This window comes from Bombina bombina, chromosome 12 (assembly GCF_027579735.1).
Source record: "Bombina bombina isolate aBomBom1 chromosome 12, aBomBom1.pri, whole genome shotgun sequence".
NCBI lineage: Eukaryota > Metazoa > Chordata > Amphibia > Anura > Bombinatoridae > Bombina > Bombina bombina.
Genome location: NC_069510.1, coordinates 64,049,059 through 64,067,754, shown reverse-complemented (window position 1 = coordinate 64,067,754; position 18,696 = coordinate 64,049,059). Strand labels below are relative to the sequence as shown.

At 37.7% G+C, this 18,696-nt stretch overlaps 1 protein-coding gene across 1 annotated transcript in view; it reads right to left on the bottom strand.

Annotated features, from left to right (window-relative positions):
• Window positions 1-18,696, bottom strand: part of LOC128643114 (ficolin-1) — a 38,524-nt gene that overhangs the window by 10,050 nt on the left and 9,778 nt on the right. The window contains exons 5-8 of the mRNA XM_053696063.1: window positions 11,207-11,245; window positions 9,484-9,611; window positions 7,522-7,651; window positions 3,475-3,609 (exon numbers count right to left, since the gene is read on the bottom strand). Of these exons, the coding sequence (XP_053552038.1) occupies window positions 3,475-3,609; window positions 7,522-7,651; window positions 9,484-9,611; window positions 11,207-11,245 (432 nt within the window). The remainder of the gene's footprint in view (window positions 1-3,474; window positions 3,610-7,521; window positions 7,652-9,483; window positions 9,612-11,206; window positions 11,246-18,696) is intronic.

Here is an 18,696-nt window from a genome sequence, read left to right as displayed (position 1 = left end):
CCTTGAAATAATTGCAAAGATGTCCAAAATGCCCTTTTCAAGGACTTATCAAGTACCATGAGGTGTCGAACTTTAAAAGTCAAAACTAGCCACCAAAACGGTGTTGAAAAGTCACTTGAAAATTGATTGTAATCAGTGAGATATTTATAGCCCCACAGTAAAAATAGGACTTTTAGCCAGGATCCGAAAGCACGTTTTTGCGAGAAAGAACAAAATACGGGCTATTGTGATTGTGTTGATCAAAAAGTGGCTTTTTCAGACAGAAAAATAGCCAAAAGGCCTAAAACGATGGTATTTCTTATAGATTGGAAGGGCTTAGAAAATCAAGCAAAAATGTCCCCAAACTGCCATATAAATGTTTTTGTGTCGCAATTCAGATAGCTTGGAACCAGGCCAAATGGTAGAGTCTCCAGTCATAGGGGCCGATTTATCAAACAGTCAATCGGCCCCAATGGATCTGTTTCCGCACTAGCCTTGAGGCTCCCTGTAAACAGGATTTAAGAAGCAGCGGTCTTAAGACCGATGCTCCTTATCTCATACGCCTCCTCTGAGGCGGCGGACAGCAATCTGCCCGATCGTGTACGATCGGGTTGATTGACACCCCCTGCTAGCGGCTGTTTGGCTTTTATTTATGCTGTTATTGAAAACTGAAATGCATCCATGTGGATTCCAATTATGGCTGGAATGTCCCTTTAATTTCCCTTCCAGAGTTTGTGGAACCCCCAGGCAACGATTATTCCACAGCACCTTCCCCCATATGTCCTCTGTGCATATAAATAAACATTGGAAAGCAAGTAAGTTGCATTGCCTGTTGTATACCCATAAAAGTCTGTATTCTATGACTTATACAAAGCTCAAACATCTCTTACCTACAGTACCCTCCTTAATGGAACATCTCTTACCTACAGTACCCTCCTTAATGGAACATCTCTTATCTACAGTACCCTCCTTAATGGAACATCTCTTACCTACAGTACCCTCCTTAATGGAACATCTCTTACCTACAGTACCCTCCTTAATGGAACATCTCTTACCTACAGTACCCTCCTTAATGGAACATCTCTTATCTACAGTACCCTCCTTAATGGAACATCTCTTACCTACAGTACCCTCCTTAATGGAACATCTCTTACCTACAGTATCCTCTTTACTGGAACATCTCTTACCTACAGTACCCTCCTTAATGGAACATCTCTTACCTACAGTACCCTCCTTAATGGAACATCTCTTACCTACAGTACCCTCCTTAATGGAACATCTCTTATCTACAGTACCCTCCTTAATGGAACATCTCTTATCTACAGTACCCTCCTTAATGGAACATCTCTTACCTACAGTACCCTCCTTAATGGAACATCTCTTACCTACAGTACCCTCCTTAATGGAACATCTCTTACCTACAGTACCTTCCTTAATGGAACATCTCTTACCTACAGTACCCTCCTTAAGGGAACATCTCTTACCTACAGTACCTTCCTTAATGGAACATCTCTTACCTACAGTACCCTCCTTAATGGAACATCTCTTACCTACAGTACCCTCCTTAATGGAACATCTCTTATCTACAGTACCCTCCTTAATGGAACATCTCTTACCTACAGTACCCTCCTTAATGGAACATCTCTTACCTACAGTACCTTCCTTAATGGAACATCTCTTACCTACAGTACCCTCCTTAAGGGAACATCTCTTACCTACAGTACCCTCCTTAATGGAACATCTCTTATCTACAGTACCCTCCTTAATGGAACATCTCTTATCTACAGTACCCTCCTTAATGGAACATCTCTTACCTACAGTACCCTCCTTAATGGAACATCTCTTACCTACAGTACCCTCCTTAAGGGAACATCTCTTACCTACAGTACCCTCCTTAATGGAACATCTCTTATCTACAGTACCCTCCTTAATGGAACATCTCTTATCTACAGTACCCTCCTTGATGGAACATCTCTTATCTACAGTACCCTCCTTAATGGAACATCTCTTACCTACAGTACCTTCCTTAATGGAACATCTCTTATCTACAGTACCCTCCTTAATGGAACATCTCTTACCTACAGTACCCTCCTTAATGGAACATCTCTTACCTACAGTACCCTCCTTAATGCAACATCTCTTACCTACAGTACCCTCCTTAATGGAACATCTCTTACCTACAGTACCCTCCTTAATGGAACATCTATTACCTACAGTACCCTCCTTAAGGGAACATCTCTTACCTACAGTACCTTCCTTAATGGAACATCTCTTACCTACAGTACCCTCCTTAATGGAAATCTCTTACCTACAGTACCCTCCTTAATGGAACATCTCTTATCTACAGTACCCTCCTTAATGGAACATCTCTTATCTACAGTACCCTCCTTAATGGAACATCTCTTATCTACAGTACCCTCCTTAATGGAACATCTCTTATCTACAGTACCCTCCTTAATGGAACATCTCTTATCTACAGTACCCTCTTTACTGGAACATCTCTTATCTACAGTACCCTCCTTAATGGAACATCTCTTACCTACAGTACCCTCTTTACTGGAACATCTCTTATCTACAGTACCCTCCTTAATGGAACATGTCTTACCTACAGTACCCTCTTTACTGGAACATCTCTTACCTACAGTACCCTCCTTAATGCAACATCTCTTACCTACAGTACCCTCCTTAATGGAACATCTCTTACCTACAGTACCCTCCTTAATGGAACATCTATTACCTACAGTACCCTCCTTAAGGGAACATCTCTTACCTACAGTACCTTCCTTAATGGAACATCTCTTACCTACAGTACCCTCCTTAATGGAAATCTCTTACCTACAGTACCCTCCTTAATGGAACATCTCTTATCTACAGTACCCTCCTTAATGGAACATCTCTTATCTACAGTACCCTCCTTAATGGAACATCTCTTATCTACAGTACCCTCCTTAATGGAACATCTCTTATCTACAGTACCCTCCTTAATGGAACATCTCTTATCTACAGTACCCTCTTTACTGGAACATCTCTTATCTACAGTACCCTCCTTAATGGAACATCTCTTACCTACAGTACCCTCTTTACTGGAACATCTCTTATCTACAGTACCCTCCTTAATGGAACATGTCTTACCTACAGTACCCTCTTTACTGGAACATCTCTTACCTACAGTACCCTCCTTAATGGAACATCTCTTACCTACAGTACCCTCCTTAATGGAACATCTCTTATCTACAGTACCCTCCTTAATGGAACATCTCTTATCTACAGTACCCTCCTTAATGGAACATCTCTTACCTACAGTACCCTCTTTACTGGAACATCTCTTACCTACAGTACCCTCCTTAATGGAACATCACTTACCTACAGTACCCTCTTTACTGGAACATCTCTTATCTACAGTACCCTCCTTAATGGAACATCTCTTACCTACAGTACCCTCTTTACTGGAACATCTCTTATCTACAGTACCCTCCTCAATGGAACATCTCTTACCTACAGTACCCTCCTTAAAGGATCCCAGAAGTAATTTGTATTTTTCTGTCTCTCCTAGAACTTGGAAAGATGTATACTTTGCAAATTTCTTTGTGTTGTCAACTTCTTGAAGATCAATGCGCAATTCCCAGGTGCCTGTGAGCATTACAAATAAGACTGAGTCAGGGTTAAATTTGTTCTTAGCTACAATTTTGTAAAACATGAACAAATTACAATATCTACAAAATGTGCTCATCTGAGTTTTAAAGGGACATTCCAGTCAAATTTTAAATGCACATAGATGAATTCTCTGTTTGAATACAAACAAATTAGTAATATACTTGTATTGGCAAAAATGCTTCAAGTAAATGTTAGCACTGTTTTAGTTTTAACATTTTTCTCTGCATATGCATGTGAAGCATAGCTAGGTATTCTCAGTGCACCAGCATTTTAAATATTGCAGCTGCTAAGAGTGCCAGTGAGGCTTGTAATCATAAGAGAAAAGATGTGTGTATCAGACTGTTTGTGAGACAGACTGGCCAACCTCTGAGGTTGCAAAAAATCTCACAAGTTTGCAACCAAAATTTACTAGAAAGACAACAGAGTGGATTAGAGGTGACGCCTATGGCTAGCTGTCTGAAAAATAACATATAAGAGGAATCTTGGGATTTATGTACTAAAAACACTCTAATAAATGTTAAATAGAAATGTCAAAATATCATTGTGTTTCAATTATTAATTATATAAAGGAATACAATAGATGAATTAAAATATCAATTTATTTAAAATCCACAAATATATAAAAAAACAATATCACAAATAAATTGGGTAGATGAATAATCGTTAGGAAATGATGAATTTAAGACTTGAAATAAAAACCAAAAAAATCTGAATGTGTAACCAAGTGAATTCTTTTAAATTCAAATGCATAAATAGATGTAATAATAAACCAGTTGAATAATATAATATAGTAGAAAAAAATGTATCAATAGACACAATGTGGCTCATAAAAAGTGAATAAAAAGAAAAAATGAATAAAAAGAAAAAAGCAAAAAGCAAAAAAGAAAAAAATAATAATAAAAAATCGGTAGTAGCGGTTAAAAATTGCTGCAGCAAAAAAATGATAAAAAATAGCACTTGAAATTATTTCTGTGTTAGCCGTCTATTAAAATAGTACTTAAGGGGATTGATGTGTATATATGTGAATGTCTCTGGATTCCCACGTTGGTCCTTATATCTTCAAATGATACCAGATACCATGTATTAATAACGTCCCTTAAATGTTTGGTAAAAGTCTATATTATTGCGGTTATCACAGTGTAGCAATAAGGACTTATGATCCAACAATATTGAAATTAATGTGCATCGATCCTCAGATGTTACTTTTGCAACAAGGTATATATGAATTCCTTTAAAAAATGTTACAAACCACTGCTACAATGTAATTGATCTTATAGCGGATCAGCTGATATCACTCTGAAAGTGCTCACTTGCAGCCTAATTATAGTATCTGAGAAATCTCTTTATATATATTCAGATTGGGGCAACAGTTCTTTTTTCTCTTAAGTATATTTTATTGTCTTCATAGACATGTGGAAAATAAGCAGTCTCTTACCCCGTCTTGCCTCGTCGAGCTGGTTCTATTTGCGGCAACGCCGGATTATGTTTGCGGCGGCGTTTTCAAAATCTAGACCGGAAGTGGCTGTATTTCGGAAGATCCGATCCTTAGAATACCTTCCTTGGGTTCCGTTAAGTGCAAAAATCTCCTTTTAATGATAAGAAGAAAAAGGCTCCTATCATCCGGTGAGCCAACAGTTCAACTCACAAACGGACAGTCTTGGGAGGGTGAGATAGCTTGTAACTGGCCAGTTATTTGCAGAGTTGGATGCTGGAGCTGGTTGTCTTCTTCTTGATAAAGGCTTATGTTCCTAAAGCCGAAACGCGTAGAAGATCTACGAAATACAGCCACTTCCGATCTAGATTTTGAAAACGCCGCCGCAAACATAATCCGGCGTTGCCGCAAAAAGAACCAGCTCAACGAGGCAAGACAGGGTAAGAGACTGCTTATTTTCCACATGTCTATGAAGACAATAAAATATACTTAAGAGAAAAAAGAATTGTTGCCCCAATCTGAATTTATATAAAGAGATTTCTCAGATACTATAATTAGGCTGCAAGTGAGCGCTTTCAGAGTGATATCAGCTGATCCGCTATAAGATCAATTACATTGTAGCAGTGGTTTGTAACATTTTTTAAAGGAATTCATATATACCTTGTTGCAAAAGTAACATCTGAGGATCGATGCACATTAATTTCAATATTGTTGGATCATAAGTCCTTATTGCTACACTGTGATAACCACAATAATATAGACTTTTACCAAAAATTTAAGGGACGGTATTAATACATGGTATCTGGTATCATTTGAAGATATAAGGACCAATGTGGGAATCCAGAGACATTCACATATATACACATCAATCCCCTTAAGTACTATTTTAATAGACGGCTAACACAGAAATAATTTCAAGTGCTATTTTTTATCATTTTTTTTGCTGCAGCAATTTTTAACCGCTACTACCGATTTTTTATTATTATTTTTTTCTTTTTTGCTTTTTGCCTTTTTCTTTTTATTCATTTTTTCTTTTTATTCACTTTTTATGAGCCACATTGTGTCTATTGATACATTTTTTCTACTATATTATATTATTCAACTGGTTTATTATTACATCTATTTATGCATTCGAATTTAAAAGAATTCACTTAAAGTCTTAAATTCATCATTTCCTAACGATTATTCATCTACCCAATTTATTTGTGATATTGTTTTTTTATATATTTGTGGATTTTAAATAAATTGATATTTTAATTCATCTATTGTATTCCTTTATATAATTAATAATTGAAACACATTGATATTTTGACATTTCTATTTAACATTTATTAGAGTGTATTTAGTACATACATCCCAAGATTCCTCTTATATTTTATTTTTCAGACAGCTAGCCGCAGGCTTGTAATCATGTCAGAAATTAAACTGTCATTATCAGATGGTACACCTTAGGCTCTCTAAGCAAGACCTGTGTTTAAAATGCTTGTGCACGTTGCATACTTAAAGGGACAGTCTAGGCCAAAATAATCGTTCATGATTCAGATAGGGCATGTAATTTTAAACAATTTTCCAATTTACTTTTATCACCAGTTTTGCTTTGTTCTCTTGGTATTCTTAGTTGAAAGCTTAACCTAGGAGGTTCATATGCTAATTTCTTAGACCTTGAAGGTCACCTCTTTTCAGAATGCATTTTAACAGTTTTTCACCACTAGAGGGTGTTAGTTCATGTGTTTCATATAGATAACACTGTGCTTGTGCACATGAAGTTATCTGGGAGCAGGCACTGATTGGCTAAACTGCAAGTCTGTCAAAAGAACTGAAATAAAGGGGCAGTTTGCAAAGGCTTAGATACAAGATAATCACAGAGGTTAAAAGTATATTATTATAACTGTGTTAGTTATGCAAAACTAGGGAATGGGTAATAAAGGGATTATCTATCTTTTAAAACAATAAAAATTCTTTAAAGGGATACTAAACCCAACATTTTTCTTTAATGGTTCAGATAGAGCATGCAATTTTAAGCAATTTTCGAATTTATTCCTTTTATCAATTTTTCTTCATACTCTTGCTATCTTTATTTAAAAAAGCAGGAATGTAAAAACTTAAGAGCCGGCACATTTTTTGGCACATTTTTGATTATTGGTGGCTAAATGTAGCCACCAATAAGCAAGTGCTATCCAGATAAAGATTCCAAGAGAAAGAAGAAAAATTGATAATAGGAATAAATTAGAAAATTGCTTAAAATTGCATGCTCTATCTGAATCATTAAAGAAAAAAAATTTGGGTTTAGTATCCCTTTAATTACACTTTTGAAACAGTTATAGCTTTTTATTAGAAGTGTTTTTGCTAATACATGTATATTACAAAAATGCTTCTATTGAAAACTGAAATGCATCCACGTGGATTCCATTTTTGTCTGGAATGTCCCTTTAAGTGACAATAGAGGAATAGTTTACCAATTGATGTTATTTTGTTAAGATTATCATTTCCCAGCCAGAACTCATTTAGACGACTCCCAAAACCCATCTTGTAAGACTTCCAGTCACGAAAAAAATCCACTGAGCCATCCCAACGTCTCTGGAAAACCTATAGAGAGGTAAGGAAAGATAAATCTGTAAAAAATGGTTTTATGCATCAGTAAAATATTAATAATAGAGCACAAAAACTATATATTTACAGGGGTCCCAGTTACATACAAATATATAAACCTATAGAATAGGTGTTTTAAACTGATGCCAAGGAACGTCTGACACCAGCTGATTTAACTCTGGTACTTAACCCTAACTGTCACTTCTCTGTGTTTCAATTGACCATATCCATGACCACCAAGGGTCAAGTCCAGTGGGAACGTAGTTCCTCCACTATTTTTGCAGGAGGAACTTAGTTCCCCCCTGGACAGAGAACAGAAACGGTTCAGTAAACACTGCTGCTGCTGCTGGTGGGAGGAGCTGGAGCACAGTCTCGTTATAGGGATAGTGAGATCCTCTAGTAATGGGGAGTTAGACCCTGTCCTGGAAAGGAAATAGAGGGGAGGAAGGAGGGTGCGAGGAACTGAAGCTAAGTTGGCTTTGCACCATGTGGGTTAAAAACAAAGTATGGACACCCTGTATCTTGACATTAAACAGGTGTCACCATAGAAAAAATGTTCACATCAAGCAGGGAAGAGTAATGTCCTTCCAGCTTCCTGCTTTCTCACTGAATTCCTTTTAGTTTAGTTTAGTTCTTCAAGAGATAGCTGGGTTGAGGTTTGTAATGGCTGGCTTAACCCCACCAATATCCAATAAACCTGATCATTAACAGTCCCACTGCCATCAACCAAAATGGCTGACCTAGCATCCCTACTCAATTTCCCCCAATGTTATTCACCCCATCATCTAAATTATACAATCAGAGGAAATAGTGATGAATTTTGACAGTGATGGCATCCAAACACATCTTGACTGATTAATTGATACATAAATAGAAAGGAATACTGAGGTAAGGTCAGACCAAGAGGAACGCAAACAAACCTTCTTGCTACTAAGCAGAAGAGGCTTGAGGGCCGAATTATCAATGTGCGAGCGGACATGATCCGCTGTCGGCATTTATCATTGCACAAGCATTTCACTACAAATGCTTGTGCCCCTGCACATTCTTGGCCAATTGGCTGCTAGCGGGGGGTGTCAATCCACCCGATCGTATCTGATCGGGCTAATTGCTGTCCGCCGCTGCAGACTTGGCGGACATGTTAAGGAGCAGCGGTCTTAAGTCCACTGCTTCTTAATTCCTGATTCCAGTGAGCCTCATGGCTCGCGCAGAATAAGCTGGATGACTTTTGATTAAGTTAATCGGACCCTTGGGCTTCAAGTATGTTTTTTGATGATATCTTAATTTTAGATGGAATTTATTTTCAATGGGTTTTAGATGTTGGGGAATACTTAAACAACTCAGGTTTGTGTAGAGGGGTGGATAGATATTGGCTTTGCTATAAAAAAAGGATTAACATACTCATTGTGACTATCCTAAAATAATATCTTCAGGTATATGATACAGTCACCATTATGTTATAGCTGCTAAAATATAAAGTAATTTCTGTTGCTATCACTTGAGATCGGTATGTGCGACTGCCATTGCAATTTTAATTGCATTCTAGTAGCTACTGATAACTACAGGGTTGTCACTATTCTATGAATCACCATTGGCACTAGCGATAGTGATCTGAGCCCTATGTGAACAACATTTTTTGTTACACGATAAAAGAAAATTCTATCATCTCATGATCTTACCCACCAGCTATGGCTAAATAGTTTCGTTTTGGACCGCATGTGAAGTTCAAGAGCTTTAACTGTGCCACAAATTCTGATTTAAGTAATGTGGCACATTCATTTACAAATAATAGTATTTAAATGATGGAAGAGTTGCAGACTTGCTTCACTTACAAGCCAGCCTCCTCCATCCGTGTGCATATCACAAAGCACCTTCAAGGGTTGTTCTCCATCTGGGTATATTGTGTACCAGTCACTTAGAACAGACCCCTGATCCAGCAGCTCCTTACAGTTCCTTGCAGCTGCAATAAAGACAAAAAACATGAAACAGAAGAGTTAGCAATTATAGATGAGTAAAATGCATGTATAGAATAAACACACACAATGATTCTAGTTTATGGGTCCGGTTTATTAAGAACCAAATGGCCCCTAATGCTGCTGTTTCCGCACAAGCTCCTTACCTCGTATGCCGCCTCTGAGGCGGCATACAGCAATCAGCCCAATTACATACTATCGGATTGATTGACACCCCCTAATCGCGGCCGATTGCCCGCAAATCTGCAGGGGGTTCACTAGAACTGCTTGTGCAATGTTAAATGCTGATAGCATACGCTGTAAGCATTTAGCGATGCAGGGCGGACATGATTCGCTATAGCGAATCATGTCCGCCTGGGGTATGATAAATCTACCCCTATGTCTTTAACTTTAAGCTGATAAGTACCCACAGAACTGGTTTGTTGTAGTCTCAGTGGTAAGATTAGATAACTAATGAAGATGGTATTCTTAGCTCAGTGTCATTACCTTAAGATCTCTCCTTATGTTCAAGAGCGAATATTTACTGTGCATGATGTGTGTCTCAGCTTTTAAGTTATAGATTAGTCATTTTAAATATAGGGAAAAGTTTATGGTCTTTATAGTGATAATGATCAAACTAATACTCACCGTAAACTGGATCAGATTTGCAAGGTTCTCCTTTCTCTCCTGTTGGACAACAAAACATGCTAGTGAGTGTTACAGATTACCAATGAGAGTGTTGTATCATAATGATTTATCAAAGACTATTGGTTACAGAGCGATTTACGTCAACTAAAGATCAGTGTTTAAGTTGTATCAATCAGTTTGAGACTAAAAAAAAATAGTGAAACCGGTCTTTGTTATTACTAAATACTTGTCACGCCTGTTCTCCATCTGGGTATATTGTGTACCAGTCACTTAGAACAGACCCCTGATCCAGCAGCTCCTTACAGTTCCTTGCAGCTGCAATAAAGACAAAAAACATGAAACAGAAGAGTTAGCAATTATAGATGAGTAAAATGCATGTATAGAATAAACACACACAATGATTCTAGTTTATGGGTCCGGTTTATTAAGAACCAAATGGCCCCTAATGCTGCTGTTTCCGCACAAGCTCCTTACCTCGTATGCCGCCTCTGAGGCGGCATACAGCAATCAGCCCAATTACATACTATCGGATTGATTGACACCCCCTAATCGCGGCCGATTGCCCGCAAATCTGCAGGGGGTTCACTAGAACTGCTTGTGCAATGTTAAATGCTGATAGCATACGCTGTAAGCATTTAGCGATGCAGGGCGGACATGATTCGCTATAGCGAATCATGTCCGCCTGGGGTATGATAAATCTACCCCTATGTCTTTAACTTTAAGCTGATAAGTACCCACAGAACTGGTTTGTTGTAGTCTCAGTGGTAAGATTAGATAACTAATGAAGATGGTATTCTTAGCTCAGTGTCATTACCTTAAGATCTCTCCTTATGTTCAAGAGCGAATATTTACTGTGCATGATGTGTGTCTCAGCTTTTAAGTTATAGATTAGTCATTTTAAATATAGGGAAAAGTTTATGGTCTTTATAGTGATAATGATCAAACTAATACTCACCGTAAACTGGATCAGATTTGCAAGGTTCTCCTTTCTCTCCTGTTGGACAACAAAACATGCTAGTGAGTGTTACAGATTACCAATGAGAGTGTTGTATCATAATGATTTATCAAAGACTATTGGTTACAGAGCGATTTACGTCAACTAAAGATCAGTGTTTAAGTTGTATCAATCAGTTTGAGACTAAAAAAAAATAGTGAAACCGGTCTTTGTTATTACTAAATACTTGTCACGCCTGTCTCTCGTGTTTGGATTTGTTTTTCTTTGCTTTTTTATCTTGTGCGTCATTTTTATTGCCGCATTAATAGCTGGCACGTCATCACTTCACTGAGCTCTGAAATCACCTGGACTCAGACTGTTAAAGTTAGTAGGAAAGAGAGAGAAATATTGTTGCCCCACTGTCCATCAAGTTCTCTGCTTCATACCTCCAGGTGCTTTTGTTGAGTCTCCTTTTGAGGAGCCCATTGAGATTGGGGCTATTTGTTTATCTGAAGCACAAAATCACTGTCCAGAAAGAGTAGTCTTACCAAGGGTCATACACAGGAGATCTGTAGAGCCAATAGACCAGAGCAACATAGCCAGGCAAACCAGGAACCTAACAGGTATCAAACACCAGAATAGCACACCTACAATATATACACTATCACAAAGAAACAAGCGTGATGTCCGCCCATGACAAAACGCTATTTTTTTTTCTCTCTTTTTTTTTTTTTTATTGAGGTTTTAATAACATGACATACAAAATATTAGTTTTCAAAGAACGAGAGAGCACCAACGCCGTTAAGTAAAACAAAATCTTTATTCCATAAAGTTAAAAACGTTATAGGACAGCAGTACCCTGTAATTAGTTAGAACAAGTGTAGAAAAATTGGCTTACGCGTTTCAGCATATAGCCGTAGTCATAGCCTATCATTTTGTGATACACTTCGGTTTAAAAAGTACTGCCTAAAATGTTATTGGATATCCAAACTCCACCTCTAACCAATTAACCAATGCCAGGCTGAGATTTTTGTTGTTAGTGTTCAGCACAATCGGTGATTACAAAATCGTATGTACACTATAATCCCTATTCACAGGGCATATGTGCTGACAAGTAACAAAACAAATCTCGCTGTGAAAGATACATTGTGGATATAAGTGAATAGTGTTTACTGGAAATACACTAAGTGTCCTATTACCCTCCATTTAACCATGTTGCTATTTAGGTGGGTAAATTAATATTGCTCTCTATAACATATTCCCTAGTTACTCTTGATCCTTATTAGAGTGTAGTAACCAATATGTATAATAATTAGTTGCTTAATACAATATGTAGTATACTCGATTGGCAAGGATAGGTACAGAGTAACATTATTAACCATTAGATTTCTTTATTTAAATGTTTTAGGAAATTGTTGTTAGGAGAATATGAAACAAATTAGGATGTTATAAATCTCAAAAGATGCCTGAGTATAATGGGAAAGGGATGATCCTATATTATCACTTTGTTTGACTAGAAAAAATATATAGGTAACAAGGACTTCAGGGAAATAGAATACTGTCTCCTTTCTTATTCAGACTATAGGAGTAACTAACATAGATAACAAATTACTCCCAGTAGTTTATCAAGTCGTATTTGGAGTTCAGACCCTCTGGATGCCTTGTTCTGAGTCTGAACATCCAAAATGCCTCTCTTTTGGCCAACAGTTTCTGAATATTACCTCCTCTTTTAGGAAGTTTCACTTTTTCTATTGCACACCATCGCAAGGTGTGTATTGATCCCTTGTGTCTGTTTTTAAAATGACAGACCAATGGAGTGCTAGACTTTCCTCTTGAGATAGTTGATAGATGTTCCCTTATTCGGGATTTTATGTCTCTAGAGGTGAGACCTATGTATTGCATTCCGCATTCTATGCAATACAATAGATATACAACCTCTGTAGACATACAGTTCATACATGACTTTATCTTAAAAGTTTCTCCTGTCACATTGGAGGAGAAAGTTTTTGTTCTAGTAAGATGTTCACATGGTTTACATTTATTATGTCCACAAGGGTACATACCATTATTAGTTAACCATGAAGAAGATCTGGCAGTCTTAGTTTTCAACATTGTTGGGGACAGCAGTGATCCCAATGTCGGACATTTTTTGGAGCTGCATCTGACACCTGTTTTAACAACATCTATCAGTTTTTCATCAGCTTCCAAAATATGAAAATGTTTCTTAATAATGTTTACAATTTCAGGGTATTGAATGCTGTAATTGGTGGTAAAGTTAACACCTTTGAACATTTCTTTGCATGTGCCTTTTTCAGTTAGTAGGGATGACCTATTTATTTTGTCTACTTCTTTTTTTGCTTTTCTAATTACCATATTAGAATACCCCCTCTCTTTAAGTCTGTTTTCCAAAGCAATTGCTTCCTGTGAGAAGTCACTCTCAAGAGTACAATTTCTCTTTAGGCGAATAAATTCACCTTTGGCTACTGCATGAGCTGTATGTTTCGGGTGACAACTTTTCCCGTGAAGTAATGAGTTGCCTGATATTGCTTTTCTGTAGATCTTAGTAACAACCTGTTTATCATTAGTGCCTTTAAGAGTCACATCTAGATAGTTGATTTCATCAGATTTAGTCTCAAAAGTAAATTTTAAACCTATTTGGTTCTCATTCAGTCTTTTAACAAATTTTGCCACATCCCCTGCCTCTCCCTTCCAAATAAAGAGGAGGTCATCAATGTATCTTATATACAAGAGGATGTCCTTCTTGTATTCATTTCCATCTCCAAAGATGTGGAACTGCTCCCACCAACCTAAAAATAGGTTGGCATATGAGGGGGCAAATTTTGCCCCCATAGCAGTTCCACATCTCTGGAGATAGAAAATATCCTGAAACTGGAAAAAGTTGTGAGAAAGTAAAAACCGTGTAACTCTGATGATATATTTCTGAAAATCCAGAGAAAATTCTGAATAATATTTCAAGAAAAATTCTATTGCCCTTATACCATCATCATGGGGTATCGAGGAGTATAACGCCACTGCGTCCACAGTGACCCAACAGTAGTTTTTACTCCATTTTATATCTTTCATTATGTTTAGTACAGATTTGGTATCCCTGATATAAGAGGGTAGAGTTTTTACTAGTGGATTTAAGATAGAATCTAGCCATTGTGAGAGATTTTCAAAAATGGACCCAATTCCACTTACTATTGGACGTCCCTGGACGTTGTCCAAAGATTTGTGCACCTTTGGGAGGTGGTGGAACTGGGGTGTTTTGGGATGTTCTACATACAGACATAATGCTGTCTCATTATCAATACACCCCAGCTCTACACCATCGTCCAATAGGTGACCAAGTTCCTCTGCAAATTGTTTAGTGGGATCCTTTCGTAGGACAGAATAATTGGCCCTATTGTTCAATTGTCTCATTGCCTCATCTATGTACATAGATTTGTCCATTACCACCACTGTACCACCCTTGTCTGCATTTTTGATGATTATGTTGTCATCTTGTTGCAGTGTCTTTATAGCCATTCTCTCTTTGAGAGAAATATTGTGTTTGGGTGTGCTGTTATTAGTTTTCAAATTGATGAGATCTCTTTCTACTCTTGAATGAAAGGTTTCAATTATATCCCCCCTTGATTGGATGGGATAAAATTTAGATTTAGACTTCATATGTATTCCCCTTGTGATGTTACCTTCCTCATTAGCTGTATCCATTCTTAGTTCATCTAGAGCTGTTACATCACATGTTTCTAAAAAACTGAGTCTATTTGAATTATCATTAATATTGATGTTTGAAACAGGAATATCTTGGTAGGTATTATCCTGTCCAGAGAAATGTTTTTTTAAAGTGATGTTCCTAACTAACTTATTTACATCTATCATCGTTTGAAAAATATCAAATTCCTCAGTGGGGGCAAAAGTTAGACCTAGACTCAATACCTTTATTTGTTCTTTGCTCAATATATTCTTAGAAAGGTTAATTACATTCCCTATTTGTATTTGCTGGTGACCTTCTGTCCTCTCAATTGGTATCTGTCCTTTGACTTGTGTTGTGACTCTGGAACTGCTGATAGTGCTGGATCCCTGGGAAAAACCTGTTCTATATCAGAAGGGTGTGATCCTTGCATGTTTGTAGCTACAGGAGTATATTTTGTACTACTGTTTTTGTTAGGATTATGTCGTGGTTCTTTTGGTCTAACTGATAATTGTTCTGAGGCTTGCACAGTGTTAACATTTTTAAGTATTCCTACTATGGAGTCATGTTGTCCCTCACTGCCAGAGGATCTATCCTCAGAGGAATAATCAGGTTCACTGTCTGAAAATGACACTGTTTTCCCTGATTTGTTAGATTGTGTGTTTTTATTTTTATTCTTATTTTTGTTTTTGTTTCTACCCTTACTGGAATAATTGGATCTCTGTCTGAAACTGGCCCTTTGTTTTCTATTCCAAATATATACAGTTTTTGTGTCATAGTCTTCCTTATCTCTAAGATACTTGGAATGTTTGTTTTCCATTACTGCTCTCTTGTTGGTGGCTAATGTCTGCCTAAGCAAATCATCATATTTGAGAAAATTCACATCATCCAATTCTTTTGTTCATTTCTAGCTGTAAAACATCAATTTCTTTTCTAACATGCAATAACTGATTACAAAATATTAGAACAATTGTTAAATACAGTTAGCTGAGACAATGGATTTCCATAAGCAATGTAGAGACAGGGTGTCAATTAGAATGTCAATGAGAAGGTTGACCCCCCAGATTACACAGAAGACCACTCTTGGGTCTAATAAGACAGATATAAGTTAGGGAGGGTACTCATGAATAGAGGAGGCCACTATTGGACCTCATTTAGCAAACCTCATTTTCTTTTTTATCCTTCTTATTAGTGAATAGCTGGAATGATTAGGAAAGACACAAATAGGTTGCACTCAGGTGTCTGCTGTTTGGTTTAAGGAATAGATAGTGACATGACACTTGGAAGCTATATAGGAGAGTTCCCCCTAGATAATAACCGAAGAGCGGGCCTAATGATATATTGACCTAAAATGATAAGCTTCATGGATCATCTCTTCCTGGGGTATATTGAAGGCCACTTCACTACTGTATTATACAAAGTGAGGTATAATCCATAAAACTAGGGATAAATATCACAAACTTGGGGACTCAAAATGTATAAATTTGTTCGCTAACCACAATTAAATCTGTATTCGTAACAGGATATATTGGGACCAGAACCTAGGGCCAGATATTCTATTAGTCAGTAATAAGGAAATATTTCTGTAAGGGCAGATATTATATAGGGATGTAGAATAAGCAGCTCCAGAAAGGTAGATATTAACAAGTCCCACTCATAGTATTTTACCTATACGGTATAGGGTTAAGGTCTTCATGTTAATATTAAGATATTAGAGAAGATATACTATATAAGCACTTAATAAACTATACATGCATAATACAAGGGACAAAATCAATGCAATTAGTCAGTACCTCAGTAGTCACATTGTAGATATATTCCCATTGCCAACCTTGAGATATATGATATAACAAAGCTAAAACATGGTGTGCAACAGGGATTTAAGTTCATGGGCTTCAATATCATCATAGTAGGTCCAGCCTACACTAGTTTCAATGAAAGCATGTCCCAAGAGCAAATATAGGTCTCCAGTCTGTCATACTGGCAGAAATAGGCTTGGTTGGGTTAAAGGGACAGTCTACACCAGAATTGTTATTGTTTAAAAAGATAGATAATCCCTTTATTACCCATTCTCTAGTTTTGCATAACCAGCACAGTTATATTAATATATATTTAACCTTTGTGATTACCTTGTATCTAAGCCTCTGCAGACTGCCCCCTTATCTCTGCTTTTGACAGACATGCAGTTTAGCCAATCAATGCAGACTCCTAAATAACTCCACGGGAGTGAGCACACTGTTATCTATATGACACACATGAACTAGTACTGTTTAACTGTGAAAACCTTTCAAAATGCTCTGAGCTAAGAGGATGTTTTCAACCGTTTAGAAATCAGTTTGAGCCTGGCTAGGCTTAGCTTTTTAAAAATACCACCAAGGGAACAAAGCAAATTTGATGGTAAAAGTAAATTGGAAAGTTGTTTAAAATTGCATGCCCTTTCTGAATCATAAAAGTTTAATTTTGACTAGACTGTCCCTTTAATTGGAGTGTGGCTAATTGCTTGTACCCATACTAGTGACTGCACTTCTGTCCCTCTAATATTAGGGCATCAATGTATGGAAAATAGTGATATCTGGAAAGCATTACAAGTATGTCCAGTAAATCTTGCAGTAGGAATTAGAAATGCTACTGAAGCAGTAGATGCTCATACAGGAATAGACCATAGGTATACTTCTAGTGATTACATATCGAGTAACATACATAAGTTGTAAAACATTAATAAGAAACAGAAGAAAAACTGTCTAACAACACAATATAAACTTGAGAGTGAGAGCTGTGATGCACATCCAACTCTAATGTTAACTAGATATAACTGTTGCAAGTCAATTAATTATAAGTCCCCATATATCGATGTGAATGAGTTTTATTCCTCCATAGAAGTAAGCGGCCAGTCATTTACCTCGTGGCTGGTTCATGTATAGGCTTTTTATCCCACATCAGTTCTCTAGGGGCCGGTCGCCAGATTGCCCCTTGATAACAGAGGAAAGATAGGCCCCCCCGGATCCCAAAAGATGTGAAGATGCGATTGCAGCCATACCATATCGGACAGGGGCTGAGCTGCGTAACCAGGGGACCTCTGCAGCCTTACTATGGCCAAAGGGGGGTATGTAGTATGTTGCGAAGGGCTCATACTGATGCGATTCCTCTTCTGCTCCAAGAGCGTCTGTAAAGTAATGGCATAAGCTTGAGGTAAGTTTTTGGCCCTTGTCAAGACGATCGTTACATTTGTCATCTGCACTAGATCATACTGTACTGTTGCTTCCCCGTCTGTAGGCTCAATGTCTCCTGCCAATATGTTAAATGTTGGATGTAGGCGCCGGGGCCCCAAAGCGTCACCCCCCCCCCCCGCCTTGCAGGTCTCGGGATGGGTAGGTTGTTGGAGCAGGTTAGCACCTCTGCTAAGAAATGCTGTTTGGAGCTCCTCTTCTATAGCCGCATGGTGACCATTGACCAAGCTGCGCAGCTCCTCCAAAAAACCTAAGGGGATCTCCATAGTGGTAGCGTAGCGGTACACTATAAGCAGTGATGGGGCAGACTATATTTATCCCAGCATATGTTGTGTCTTGCTGATAATGAAGGTATACGCACCAAACGTGCTTCTTAACGAAAGGGCCCTAAGGTATCCCGCCGGGGGATATTATGTAGGCCAAGATCTTAAAGTGGCTCCGAGCGCTAAGGCCAACAGCGGTTTCTTTCAATTCTGGGCTCATATGATGTGTCTTCTATAGTAGAAGTCATATCTGTTCTTTAGTTAAAAGGTAGCCTAGTTAGAAGGTATGAATTAAGGTAAAATCCTTGGAAAGCTGGAGCAGCATAC